The sequence below is a fragment of the Oncorhynchus gorbuscha genome, linkage group LG01 (assembly GCF_021184085.1).
Source record: "Oncorhynchus gorbuscha isolate QuinsamMale2020 ecotype Even-year linkage group LG01, OgorEven_v1.0, whole genome shotgun sequence".
NCBI classification, from domain to species: Eukaryota; Metazoa; Chordata; class Actinopteri; order Salmoniformes; family Salmonidae; genus Oncorhynchus; species Oncorhynchus gorbuscha.
The window spans coordinates 54287805-54303231 of NC_060173.1; the positions used below are offsets into that span (position 1 = coordinate 54287805).

At 44.0% G+C, this 15427-nt stretch overlaps 1 protein-coding gene across 1 annotated transcript in view; it reads left to right on the forward strand.

The window, feature by feature from the left end:
• ambra1b (autophagy/beclin-1 regulator 1b) overlaps positions 1-10323 on the forward strand; it is a 52816-nt gene extending 42493 nt beyond the window's left edge. The window contains exon 18 of the mRNA XM_046356605.1: positions 7718-10323. Within this exon, the coding sequence (XP_046212561.1) occupies positions 7718-8334 (617 nt within the window). The 3' untranslated portion in view covers positions 8335-10323. The remainder of the gene's footprint in view (positions 1-7717) is intronic.
• The last annotated feature ends 5104 nt before the right edge of the window (positions 10324-15427 follow it).

The window sequence follows — 15427 nt, forward strand, 5'->3', positions numbered from 1 at the left end:
AAGCAGACACATCGATGCTCTGAACGAACTTTATTTAACTCTTTGCAAACAGGAAACTATTTATCCGGAGGCTGCATTCATTGTAGCTGGGGATTTTAACAAGGCTAATCTGAAAACAAGACTCCTTAAATTTTATCAACATATCGATTGTGCAACCAGGGGTGGAAAAACCTTGGATCATTGTTACTCTAACTTCCGCGGCGCATATAAAGCCCTGCCCCGCCCCCCTTTCAGAAAAGCTGACCACGACTCCATTTTGTTGATCCCTGCCTACAGACAGAAACTAAAACAAGAGGCTCCCACGCTGAGGTCTGTCCAACGCTGGTCTGACCAAGCTGACTCCACATTCCAAGACTGCTTCCATCACGTGGACTGGGATATGTTTCGTATTGCGTCAGATAACAATATTAACGAATACGCTGATTCGGTGTGCGAGTTCATTAGAACGTGCGTTGAAGATGTCGTTCCCATAGCAACGATTAAAACATTCCCTAACCAGAAACCGTGGATTGATGGCAGCATTTGCGTGAAACTGAAAGCGCGAACCACTGCTTTTAATCAGGGCAAGGTGCCTGGTAACATGACCGAATACAAACAGTGCAGCTATTCCCTCCGCAAGGCTATCAAACAAGCTAAGCGTCAGTACAGAGACGAAGTAGAATCTCAATTCAACGGCACAGACACAAGAGGCATGTGGCAGGGTCTACAGTCAATCACGGACTACAGGAAGAAATCCAGCCCAGTCACGGACCAGGATGTCTTGCTCCCAGGCAGACTAAATAACTTTTTTGCCCGCTTTGAGGACAATACAGTGCCACTGACACGGCCTGCAACGGAAACATGCGGTCTCTCCTTCACTGCAGCCGAGGTGAGTAAGACATTTAAACGTGTTAACCCTCGCAAGGTTGCAGGCCCAGACTGCATCCCCAGCCGCGCCCTCAGAGCATGCGCAGACCAGCTGGCCGGTGTGTTTACGGACTTATTCAATCAATCCCTATACCAGTCTGCTGTTCCCACATGCTTCAAGAGGGCCACCATTGTTCCTGTTCCCAAGAAAGCTAAGGTAACTGAGCTAAACGACTACCGCCCCGCCCCGTAGCACTCACTTCCGTTATCATGAAGTGCTTTGAGAGACTAGTCAAGGACCATATCACCTCCACCCTACCTGACACCCTAGACCCACTCCAATTTGCTTACCGCCCAAATAGGTCCATAGACGATGCAATCTCAACCACACTGCACACTGCCCTAACCCATCTGGACAAGAGGAATACCTATGTGAGAATGCTGTTCATCGACTACAGCTCGGCATTCAACACCATAGTACCCTCCAAGCTCGTCATCAAGCTTGAGACCCTGGGTCTCGACCCCGCCCTGTGCAACTGGGTACTGGACTTCCTGACAGGCCGCCCCCAGGTGGTGAGGGTAGGCAACAACATCTCCTCCCCGCTGATCCTCAACACTGGGGCCCCACAAGGGTGCGTTCTGAGCCCTCTCCTGTACTCTCCGTTCACCCACGACTGCGTGGCCACGCACGCCTCCAACTCAATCATCAAGTTTGCGGACGACACAACAGTGGTAGGCTTGATTACCAACAACGACGAGACGGCCTACAGGGAGGAGGTGAGGGCCCACGGAGTGCGGTGTCAGGAAAATAACCTCACACTCAACGTCAACAAAACTAAGGAGATGATTGTGGACTTCAGGAAACAGCAGAGGGAACACCCCCCTATCCACATCAATGGAACAGTAGTGGAGAGGGTAGCAAGTTTTAAGTTCCTCGGCATACATATCACAGACAAACTGAATTGGTCCACTCACACAGACAGCATCGTGAAGAAGGCGCAGCAGCGCCTCTTCAACCTCAGGAGGCTGAAGAAATTTGGCTTGTCACCAAAAGTACTCTCAAACAGCACAATCGAGAGCATCCTGGTGGGCTGTATCACCGCCTGGTACGGCAACTGCTCCGCCCTCAACCGTAAGGCTCTCCAGAGGGTAGTGAGGTCTGCACAACGCATCACCTGGGGCAAACTACCTGCCCTCCAGGACACCTACACCACCCGATGTTACAGGAAGGCCATAAAGATCCTCAAGGACATCAACCACCCGAGCCACTGCCTGTTCACCCCGCTATCATCCAGAAGGCGAGGTCAGTACAGGTGCATCAAAGCTGGGACCGAGAGACTGAAGAACAGCTTCTATCTCAAAGCCATCAGACTGTTAAACAGCCACCACTAACATTGAGTGGCTGCTGCCAACACACTGACACTGACTCAACTCCAGCCACTTTAATAATGGGAATTGATGGGAAATGATGTAAATATATCACTAGCCACTTTAAACAATGCTACCTTGTTACTTACCCTACATTATTCATCTCATATGCATACGTATATACTGTACTCTATATCATCGACTGCATCCTTATGTAATACATGTATCACTAGCCACTTTGTTTACATACTCATCTCATATGTATATACTGTACTCGATACCATCTACTGTATCTTGCCTATGCTGCTCTGTACCATCACTCATTCATATTTCCTTATGTACATATTCTTTATCCCCTTACACTGTGTATAAGACAGTAGTTTTGGAATTGTTAGTTAGATTACATGTTGGTTATTACTGCATTGTCGGAACTAGAAGTACAAGCATTTCGCTACACTCGCATTAACATCTGCTAACCATGTGTATGTGACAAATAAGATTTGATTTGAGTATAGCCCACAATAATCTCCGCCACGGCACAACCCAAGGGGGGGCGCCAACCCAGACAGGAAGATCACATCAGTGACTCAACCCACTCAAGTGACGCACCCCTCCTAGGGACGGTATGAGAGAGCCCTAGTAAGCCATTGACTCAGCCCCTGTAATAGGGTTAGAGGCAGAGAATCCCAGTGGAAAGAGGGGAACCGGCCAGGCAGAGACTGCAAGGGCGGTTCATTGCTCCAGAGCCTTTCCGTTCACCTTCATACTCCTGGGCCAGACTACACTCAATCATATGACCCACTGAAGAGATGAGTCTTCAGTAAAGACTTAAAGGTTGAGACCGAGTTTGCGTCTCTCACATGGGTAGGCAGACCATTCCATAAAAATTTAGCTCTATAGGAGAAAGCCCTGCCTCCAGCTGTTTGCTTAGAAATTCTAAGGACAATTAGGAGGCCTGCGTCTTGTGACCGTAGCGTACGTGTAGGTATGTACAGCAGGATTTAATCAGAGAGATAGGTAGGAGCAAGCCCATGTAATGCTTTGTAGGTTAGCAGTAAAACCTTGAAAATCAGCCCTTGCCTTGACAGGAAGCCAGTGTAGGGAGGCTAGCACTGGAGTAATATGATCACATTTTTAGGTTCTAGTCAGGATTCTAGCAGCTGTATTTAGCACTAACTGAAGTTTGTTTCAAGGACAGCTTTTTCCCATCTACATAACTTTGCAAAAATCAAACTTTCTGTCCAAAAATGATGCAGAAAAATTCATCCATGCTTTTGTCACTTCTAGGTTAGACTACTGCAATGCTCTACTTTCCGGCTACCCGGATAAAGCACTAAATAGTCTTGTGATATGTTCTTCAAAAGAGAGATCAGGGTCCAGAGTAACACAGAGGTCCTTCACAGTTTTATTTGAGATGACAGTACAAGCATTAAGATTAATTGTCAGATTCAACAGACAATCTCTTTGTTTCTTGAGACCTAGAACAAGCATCTCTGTTTTGTCCGAGTTTAAAAGTAGAACGTTTGCAGCCATCCACTTCCTTATGTCTGAAACACATGCTTCTAGTGAGGGCAATTTTGGGGCTTCACCATGTTTAATTGAAATGTACAGCTGTGTGTCATCCACATAGCAGTGAAAGTTAACATGGTCTGATGCCATTAAAAGGTAATTTACCACCTTCACAAGTGCAGTCTGTGCTATGATGGGGTCTAAAACCAGACTGATACATTGTTTGTCTTCAGGAAGGCAGTGAGTTGCTGCGCAACAGCCTTTTTAAAAATATTTTCTGGGTCAAGGTTTGGCTTTTTCAAGAGAGGCTTTATTTCTGCCACTTTTAGTGAGTTTGGTACACATCCGGTGGATAGAGAGCCGTTTATTATGTTCAACATGGGAGGGCCAAGCACAGGAAGCAGCTCTTTCAGTAGTTTAGTTGGAATAGGGTCCAGTATGCAGCTTGAAGGTTCAGAGGCTATGATTGTTTTCATCATTGTGTCAAGAGATATAGTACTAAAACACTTGAGTGTCTCTCTTGATCCTAGGTCCTGGCAGAGTTGTGCAGACTCTGGACAACTGAGCTTTGAAGGAATACGCTGATTTAAAGAGGAGTCCGTAATTTGCTTTCTAATAATCATGATCTTTTCCTCAAAGAAGTTGATTAATTTTTTACTGCTGAAGTGAAAGCCATCCTCTCTTGGGGAATGCTGCTTTTTAGTTCGCTTTGCGACAGTATCAAAAAGGAATTTCGGATTGTTCTTATTTTCCTCAATTAAGTTGGAAAAATAGGATGATCGAGCAGCAGTAAGGGCTCTTCGATACTGCACGGTACTGTCTTTCCAAGCTAGTCGGAAGACTTCCAGTTTGGTGTGGCGCCATTTCCGTTCCAATTTTTCTGGAAGCTTGCTTCAGAGCTCGGGTATTTTCTGTACACCAGGGAGCTAGTTTCTTATGAGAAATGTTTTTAGTTTTTAGGGGTGCAACTGCATCTAGGGTATTGCCCAAGGTTAAATGGAGTTCCTCAGTTAGGTGGTTGACTGATTTTTGTCCTTGGGTAGACAGAGGGAGTCTGGAAGGACATCAAGGAATCTATTTATAGCACGACTTTTGATGTTCCTTGGTTGGGGTCTGAGCAGAGTATTTGTTGCAATTGCAAACGTAATAAAATGGTGGTCCGATAGTCCAGGATTATGAGGAAAAACATTATGACTGTGCCAGTGAGTAGGTCCAGAGACATGTTGGACAAAACCCACTGAGTCGATGATGGCTCTGAAAGCCTTTTGGAGTGGGTCTGTGGACTTTTCCATGTGAATATTAAAGTCACCAAAGATTAGAATATTATCTGCTATGACTACAAGGTCCAATAGGAATTCAGGGAACTCAATGAGGAATGCTGTATATGGCCCAGGAGGCCTATAAACAGTAGCTATAAAAAGTGATTGAGAAGGCTGCATAGATTTCATGGCTAGAAGCTCAAAAGACAAAAACATAATTTTTTTAAATGTACATTGAAATATGCTATTGTAAATGTTAGCAACACCTCCGCCTTTGCGGGATGCACAGGGGATATGGTCACTAGTGTAGCCAGGAGGTGAGGCCTCATTTAACACAGTAAATTCAGCAGGCTTAAGCCATGTTTCAGTCAGGCCAATCACATCAAGATTATGATGAGTGATTAGTTCATTGCCTATAATTGCCAACCTAGACACGGTCTCAATGGGGATAGCTGAGCTGACTACACTAACTGTGCTAGTGGCAGAATCCACTATGCTGGCAGGCTGGCTAACAGCCTGCTGCCTGGCCTGCACCCTATTTCATTGTGGAGCTAGAGGAGTTAGAGCCCTGTCTATGTTGGTAGATAATAAGATGAGAGCACCCCTCCAGCTAGGATGGAGTCTGTCACTCCTCAGCAGGTCAGGCTTGGTCCTGTTTGTGGGTGAGTCCCAGAAAGAGGGCCAATTATCTACAAATTCTATCTTTTGGGAGGGGCAGAAAACCGTTTTCAACCAGCGATTGAGTTGAGAGACTGCTGTAGAGCTCATCACTCTCCCTAACTGGGAGGGGGCCAGAGACAATTACTCGATGCCGACACATCTTTCTAGCTGATTACATGCTGATGCTATGTTGCGCTTGGTGATCTCTGACTGTTTCATCCTAACATTGTTGGTGCCGACGTGGATAACAATATCTCTATACTCTACACTCGCCACTTTTAGCTTTAGTCAGCACCATCTTCAGATTCCCCTGGTAAACAGTGTATGATCGCTGGATGTTTCGTTTTAAGTCTAATACTGCGGGTAATGGAGTCGCCAATGACCAGAGTTTTCAATTTGTCAGAGCTAATGGTGGGAAGCTTCGGCGTCTCAGACCCCGTAACGTGAGGAGTAGAGACAAGAGAACGCTCGGCCTCTGACTCCGACTCGTTGCTTAATGGGGAAAACCAGTTGAAAGTTTCTGTCGGCTGAATGAGCGACACCGGTTGAGCATTCCTATAGCATTTCCCTCCAGAAACCGTGAGAAAGTTGTCCGGCTGCGGGGACCATGCGAGGGGATTTATACTAACGTTACTATCTGTACTTTCTGGTGGCACAGACACGGTTTCATCCTTTCCTACACTGAAATTACCCTTGCCTAACGATTGCGTCTGAAGCTGGGCTTTAAGCACAGCTATCCTCGCCGTAAGGCGATCATTCTCCTGTATATTAGGAGTACAGCAACTGCAATTAGAAGGCATCATGTTAATGTTACTACTTAGCTTCGGCTGTTGGAGGTCCTGACGAACCATGTCCAGATAAAGCGTCCGGATAAGCCAATTCCATTGGAATACCGGAGTGATGGTTGCTGATAATGGGCCTCTGTACGCCTATGTAGAGATTCCATAAACAATCTGCCTTTTCCAGCTACAATAGTCATTTAATAATGTCTGATAAATTTGACGTCATTTAATGGACAAAAAATTAGCTTTTCTTTTAAAAACCAGGACATTTGTAAGTGACCCCAAACTTTTGTGTGTGTGGTTGATCAATACACAACTTTCACAGAGTCGGGTATTTGATGCAAGAATATTGGATGCAAACATATAAAATACATTTTTCATTTTATAAAATTAGACATTGTCTTGATTACTCGAGAGAAGGCGATTTGGCCCTGGCTTTCAAACGAAATCCCCTGCATCATTTTATGAAATTGTCATTAGTCTACCGATTTTGCAAATGTAGGCAAATAATAAATGTAATAATAGCATATTTGATCTACCCCAATAAAAAATTGGATAGTGCGCATAAACCGATAGCCTTGGTACAGGTTTCTATTATATGTGCAACAGAAATGTAGGATATGTTCGCTAGCTACTGTAAGAAAGTTACATTCTAATGAAACATTTGTTAAATTAATTAGCCTTTTAGCCCATATGTTTCATCCTATGAAGTGGACTCACTCTTTCCCTCATTTTAGTAGATCTATTTTTCCATAATGATCTGATCACTCCAGGTAGAATGAGGTCAAATTGCGTTGAAAGTGGGACTCGGGATTTGGTTGGCTCCTTTCCTCCTTGGTTGGCAGAGATCTCCGAAAATATCAAATTGTGAACCGGTGACCCAAATTTATCACATAAAATATATATGCCATATCTCACAATGGTAGCTCTAGCTCTACCTCGCTCTCCCTGAGTGAGAGAGGTACGCACTTTGACAGACAGTCCAAAGGGGTTTGGGAACTGGGACAAAATTACATTTCAGGCATAATTTAATTTCTCCCCTCTTGGAGTCATTTCCTATGGCCCTCGATGGTTTCCATCGTTTCCTCATAACCGCCCTCTTCCACCAACCAGCTGAACTGAAGACTGGGGTTTCAAGGAATAACAGCAGACTGACATATTAACTTCCTCCCCGGGGCTAATTAAGTTTTCATTACATTCATGACATCGTTTTTTTGGTGACGTGCCACACAATCTGCAGCTTGAAAGCATGAATTATCATCGCTCAATCTTCTCTCGTTCCCTCTGTCCCAGGTGAGGCCCCAGAGTACGCCCCGGGAGAGGACGCCCTGGCGCGGATCCGCCGGCTCATAGCAGAGGGCGGAATGACGGCGGTGGTCCAGCGGGAGCAGAGCACCACCATGGCTTCCATGGGTGGGTTTGGCAACAACATTATTGTCAGCCACCGCATCCACCGCGGCTCCCAGACTGGGGCGGGTGCTGCAGCCAAGCGGCCTAGCAGCAGTGACCCTATTCTGGCCGACCCTGGCCCCTCTACAGCCTCCCCTTCCGCTTGCCCCCTCAACTCCCTGTGTCTCAGCCTGGAGCATCCCCCTGCTCCCTCAGAGCCTCGCCCAGGTCAGGTGTGGGGTCTGCCCTCCCTCTCTCAACCACAACCCCCTAGCCTAGCCTCAGAGGGTGAGGGGGCCAGTCTCTCAATGGCCATGGACATCGACAACGTGTTTGAAGGAGCCGGCCGAATGGACGATTCTGAGCCAGGCCCCTCTTCCTCCCTGCTCTTCTCCTCCTCTTCTTCCTCTCGCGGCTCTTACCCCTCTGGCACTGGCAGAAATGGCAACAATAATAACAACAACAACAACAACGGCAGTAACAACAGAGATAGTTACCCAGGTGACCCTTACAGCAGGTAGAGTTCTGTGTGACTTGACCCTTATTGCCCAGGAGAGGGAGAGAATCCCTCAGAGGAGATAGTGGGTGAGTGCTTTGGGTCGACAGACAGTGTATCACGAACCCTAAAGCCGAGTTGTACACTACACGATTTTTGGCCCCCGATTTAGCTGTCGCAGACAAGTTTTTGAGATCGGAGACAAAATCACCATGTTGTTGCCAACTCGAACCGTCCAAGACGTGCCAATATTTTCAAACATGTTTGATTTTATTGGCACAATGTGTAATGCTCTTGTAGTGTGAGATGTAATGACGCGTTTTGAGAACGGTGATCGGCAAAGGGCAATGTGAGCTCGCCAGAGTAGAAGCCAGTGAGATGATGTATCCCATCAACCATAATGTGTAGATTCTCGAACAGGAGCGACGACGACTACTACTAGCTAGCTAGTATGCGTTTGTATTTGCCTTAAAAGCCAAAGTGTCAAATGGTTACCGCTATGAAGTTCACAAGCAAAATGTATTGGCTAGATATTTCAACTCTATGGCAAGCGTGGATGTCTGACTATAAACTTTTGAGGATGCTTTGAGCCACAGCTCGTTCTAGCAGCGTTAACAATCTAATCACATCACCTTGTTTTCGCCAGACAGCGTGGTATCGAGAATCCTCACGACTAAGTGAAGAATCTTGTCTTGTACCACATCGTTTAGTGTGCGCACCACTGCGTTGGCAAGGCAAACTACAGGTAAGACGGTTGTTCAATGTGAGCGGCTCAGCGATGTTTGGATGTTGAAAGTCGTGTAGTGTACTCCCGGCATAAAGGAACAGTATGGCCCTGTCTTGCTGGTGCGCTTCTCCTCAAAGCCTTATCTCACAAAGAATGGGTGCTCAGACTCGGCAGGGTATCCAGCCCTGAACATAAGGGACATAAGCTCCCCCCCCCCACCCTCCCCATGCTGCACCCATCAGTGGCATTGTGATCCCCCTGCATTGGTGTGCACTTACACTGCACTTAAAATGGACCTTAGTTGTATGATCATTCCATGTCAGAAAGGCTTTTACTTGAATTGTGCCAGCACCGGGGTACCGATGCTGAGATTTTTTTTTTCAGTCCTTTCTCTTTGCATAGGTGTGACCGATAGACAAGGTTACTCCATTCAAAGTGCCATGTAAGGGTAATTGTAAACAACAACAAGAAACAGACAGTTTCTCCAGTGTGTGCAGCGTTCTGGTGCCATGTGATTTGATGTGAAATAGCGTGCGTTTGCTATATTTGGACGTTTTTTTTTTTCTTTTTTTTGCTGCCAAGTTGTAGGACGTGTATTTGTAATTTGATGATAATGCATAGCGAGGAAAGAATCCTATTGTTGTATGAATCATGAGATGCGTGTGGCATGACGAAAGCCATGCCTTTCAAGAGAATCTTCAGCTGCCTGTTTTTTTAATTTCTTTTAATATACTGAACAAAAATATAAATGCAACATACAAAAATGTCAAATATTTTACTGAGTTACAGTTCATATAAGGAAATCAGTCAATTGAAATAAATTAGGCCCAAATCTATGGATTCCACATGACTGTGCAGGGGTGCAGACATGAGTGGGCCTGGGAGGGCATAGGCCCACCCACTTGGCAGCTAGGCCCAGCCAATCAGAATGAGTTTTTCCCCAGCAAAGGGCTTTATTACAAAGAGAGACTCCTCAGTACCCCACCCCCTGAGACGATCCCACAGGGGAAAAGCTGAATGTGAAGGTCCTGAGCTGGCGTGGTTGCGAGGACAGTTGGACGTACTGCGAAATTCTCTAAAACGACATTGGCGACAGCTTATGGTAGAGAAATTAACATTATATTCTCTGGCAACAGTTTTGGTTGACATTCCTTTAGTCAGCGTGCCAATTGCACACTCCCTCAACTTGAGACATCTGTGGCATTGTGTTGTGTGACAACTGCACATTTTAGTGGACTTTCATTGCCCCCAGCTCAAGGTGCACCTGTGTAATGTTCATGCTGTTTAATCAGCTTCTTGATATGCCACATAGCATATGGATAGATTATCTTGACAAAGGAGAAATGGTCACTTACATGGATATAAACACATTTGTGTACAACATTTGAGAGCAATATGATATTTGTGCATATGGAACATTTCTGGGATTTAGTTCACCTCATGAAACATGGGACCAACACTTTACATGTTGCGTTTATATTTTTGTTCAGTGTAGATTAACTACGTCAGAGAGCTCCCCTCAAAAGAATTGTTGTCCATATTACCCATCAGGCCCCAAGTGTACAGAGCATCTGATTCAAAGTTAAAAGTCCCATATTGCTTCAAGTTCAAGCAGGATATGGTGGAGGTATACAAAATGGTGGATGTAATGTTAATGTCTAATCGATCATTTCTGACTATTGATACTGTACTATTCTACTGCATGTTTTCAATAATGCTGCATTGTTTCCGACAAAAAAAGGGAACGCCATCAGTACAAAAGTCTAGCAAAATACAGACAAATCAGCATTGAAGGACAAACAAACTCAAACTCCCACATCTGTTTGGGGAAGCATTAGCCAGCCATCTTGCCTGGCTTGTCATGCTGAAAAGCAGCACCGTCATTCCTCTCCTGTTGCACTAGAGTGACTGTGTTTGGTGTCGAGGTGTGTATGGTGAGCGGTGAGGTTCGGGTCAGGACTTGTTTACTATGGTCACACACTCTACAAACCCCCACCCCTCCGGCCTAAAAGTGTGATGGAGACCATCCCCCGGAACCAGACCAGACCTAGAGCCCCCTGTCGCCTGCACTTGCCACTGTTGCTCCAGGGACCCCGTGAGAGACTAGTAGTTACCATTTAGGATTCAGTAAAACAAACCTGACTGTTGACTTGAATTACGCACAGTGACCCTCCCCTTCCCACAAAGACTCTGAGGGGGAGAGAGCAGGGGGCTTGCTGGATTGGCTTATCCATAGCTTTCTGTCAATGAGGAGTGTCTTCACTGAGCGTCTTCAGTCAAACCCCAGCACCAACACACCCAGCGCTTCAGAAGCATTGAAGAAGAGCTGTTCTGTGTGTGTCTGTATGTATGTGTGGGCCAGAAGGCTGGTATATGTAGAATCTCTCTTAGTTACTCTGCCCTAATGGTGTGGTTTGGTACGTCAGGGTCGAGAGCTTTCGATTGTAATCTCATCCTGTCCCCCTGCTGAACCAGTCATTTTTTTTATTTTGAACTTGAATTCTTGATCACCATTAATTTTTAATGGTTTTGTACTGTAATGTCGTCAGAGGTACATCTGGCCCATTGTGGCAGGCAGTGTCCTTAGCATATCATTTCACTAAAGCCCCATGACCGCCTCGGGTGCTTAAAGGCGAGAGAAAGAATGGCCCATTTAACTTTTATTTTTAAAATGACCCATAATGCTTAGCTATTCACATTTTGTATCGCTTTGTAGGGGTCTTTATATTGATAGTTTAAATTGGTGGGATTTGGATTGATTGGGGGAGGGGAGAAGGGGTTAATTAAGATTAGCTGAAAATGCCATATTGAGAGTACAGGACCTAATGAAAGGAGCGAATGGAGAGTGCCCTGTTTGTTTTTTGCTGTGTGTGGCTCTAAGCAAGCTGTTTGTTGCATGTATGAAAACTGTCTTACTGATTAGAAGAAAGTCAAAATGCCTGGCAGGTGAAAAATAACTGTTGAACTATCTGAATGCTCCTCCTGGCTTTACTTGATTAGAGAAGATTTAAAAAGAAGAAACAAAAGTTGGCTGTTCATGTGTCTTGTTTTGTGTGAAAGAGCGCTGTACCGCATCACTTCTCCCATATGTCCCTCACCCTGAATGATACACATGCTGTAGGTCCACAACTACACATTTAACAGTGCAAATCAATTGTATACAAAGGTAAACTGTCTCGCCTAATATTACAAAACAACTATATCAAACTATCAAGTTTGTTCACTTCATTGGCTTTGACTTTTCTGTGGTGTAATTAAAGAGATTTGTTGACAAAACATGGAACAGTTCTGTGAAGAGATGGAAATCATATTATTTCTTTAATGAAAAAACGACAGGTAAGTTCTATAGCTATGACCTGCGGTATTGAATACCTAAAGTAACCAGTGTCATCTATAGGTTCGTTGTGTGCTTTACCCACAGTGAACAAATCCTATTCTTAAAGTGAATCGATAATTCTACATCTCTTATAGGGCAAGGAGGTTTGCTTTCTGTGGAATTAAAGTGTATCTCACATAGCATTAGTATAAACTCATTTGATACATGGCACTGCCTTTAGCTGCGAGTGTTTCTTCAAACAAATCAAGTTTTCATACTCCGGACTGCAGAGATACATGTTTATAAGTGGGGAAATACTGCTGATTTAAGCTTGACAAGTGAAATGGTCCCTCTGTACCACTTGCTTTTGGTAGAGCATTCATTTCAACTAGAAGTGGAGGTCAAAGAATCGTTCCCAGTGGAGCACCACATTGGATCTTGAGGGAGTTTATGCCTTTTTAAAGTGACAGATTGCATTCCTCCCAACTAAAAGGAAGAATGCAGTCTGCAATGGTCCCTCTACTTGTTTGTATTTATACTGAACAAAAATATAAATGCAACCATTTCAAAGACTACTGAGTTACAGTTCACTTAAGGAAATTAGTCAATAGAAAAATTCATTAGGCCCATTTCACATGAATAGGAATACAGATATGAGTTTGTTGGTCACCGATACTGTACCTGAAAGGTAGGGGTGTGGATCAGGAAAACCTGTCAGTACCTGGTGTGTCCACCATTTGCCTCGAGCAGCGCGACATCTCCTTCGCATACAGTTGATCAGGCTGCTGATTGTGGCCTGTGGAATGTTGTCCCACTCCCATTCAATTGCTGTGTGAAATTGCTGGATATTGGCAGGAACTGGAACACACTGTTGTACATGTCGATCCAGAGCATCCAAAACATGCATCCAAAACATCAATGGGTGACATGTCTGGTGAGTATGCAGGGCATGGAAAAACAGACATGTTCAGCTTCCAGGAATTGTGTACAGATCGTTGCAACATGGGACCATGCATTATCATGCTGAAACATGAGGCGATGGTGGAGGATGAATGGTATGAAAATGGGCCTCAGGATCTTGTAACGGTATCTCTGTGCTTTTAAATTGCCATAAATAAAATGCTGTGTTTTTTGTCTGTAGCTTATGGCTGCCTTTACCATAACCCCACCGCCACCATGGGGCACTCTGTTCACAACATTGACATCTGCAAACCGCTCACCCACACAACACCATACACATGGTCTACGGTTGTGAGGATGGTTGGATGTACTGCCAAATTCACTAAAATGACATTGGAGGCAACTTATGGTAGAAAAATGAACAATCAATGATCTGGCAACAGCTCTGTTGGCCATTCCTGCAGTCAGCATGCCAATTGCACACTCCCTCATAACTTGACACCTGTGGCGTTGTGTGAAAAAACGGAACATTTTAGTGTCCCCAGTACAAGGTGCACCTGTGTAATGATCATGCTGTTTAATCAGCTTCTTGATATAGCACACCTGTCAGGTGGATGGATTATCTTGGCAAAGGATAAATTCTCAACAGGGGTGTAAACAAATTTGTGCACAAAATAAGAGAAATTAAGCTTTTTGTTGCATATGGAAAATTTCTAGGATTGTTTATTTCAGCTCATGAAACATGGGACCAAGACTTTACACATTGTGTATATATATTTTGTTCAGTGTATATTATGAATATCATTTTTTACTATCCATAGCCTTTGTATTAAGGCACGTGTGGAGTGGTCTCTGATATGCAGTTTGTGTGAAACATACAGATACAAACCCAGTTTTTCCCACAGATAAAATATATTTTGCTTGACAGTGATAACAGCATTGTCCCAAGCATGTTTAATATGTTGGCCTTGGTTTTCGATCAATGTGTATCTTTCACTACCTTGGGGCCACTGTATTTCACAGTCTCTAGGCTGTTTGCGAGCCTCGTTTTGATTGTTTTTAAACCATGTGAGTCAGAGCTCAGTGCAGATATGGTTTACAATAGTTCCTGCTACTACTTATTCTTAATCTACTAAAACTGTTGTTGCTAGTATGTAGTCAAACTGTGACTTGCTGTCACATGACATACTATGTCATACTTGCTGTCAATGACGAATTATCCGTCTTATTCCTTACCCAGAGTGGGTGAAAACAGGCTTTGCTGATGAAATTTCAATTACGTTATAAAATACATTTTACCAAGACAAATACTATTATTCATGTTCTGAATCGTTCAGTGGGGTCTTTTTCAAATGTATCAAAATTATGTATTTTTAAATGAATACAACCTTTAATAAACACGGAGCACTAACAGCGGTGCCGCTTCTGGCAGCGACTTTTGAAGTGTTGTGGTGGTCTTCTGCAGTTGTTTTCCGCGGGTCGCAAAATTAACATGACACAAATTGAAAATCAAAAGTTTGCGAAACAGTGCTTTGTTGACATTTCACAGAGATACGGTTGTTTTTCTGATACATTTTTTGGGGGAAAAACAGAAATTTCGTGTTAATATGAAAAGAGTATATTAAAATATGAAAATACTACATGTCTTAAAATCGATTAATCTTACCTCTATATTGTCCTCCGGATTCGAGAAGAAAGATGATAAGATCAGCCATGAGCCTGTCAGTTTGCAGTAATTGTCTCACAGCATTCAGCCTAGCTGACCAATGCTGTTTTCCCCCAAAAAATTAACTACTAATTTTTTTTTCTGGCATCCATTGATTTTGTCACCCTAATCTTGGCCATCCTACAAGGATAAAAACCCTATAATTTTTGAACAGATTATGATAGCGACAATGATTGGACACCCTACTTAAGATTATCTTCCTATGTTTGGGTGGTTGATTTAATATAGATTTGATATACATTTTTGTTAGATGTCAAAAATGTGCACCTGTGCTTCAATCAGCTACTTGTTCAACTTCTTTCACAGAAGACCTATGCTGCATATTAAAACTAGAAACAAACTAAGCTTGGTCGAAACATCACACATAACTACAGTATATTGACGACAGTATTCAATTGTCCAGGAGGCTAATGTGGAGGGTTGATGGCATACAGTTGCTGTCACAATAC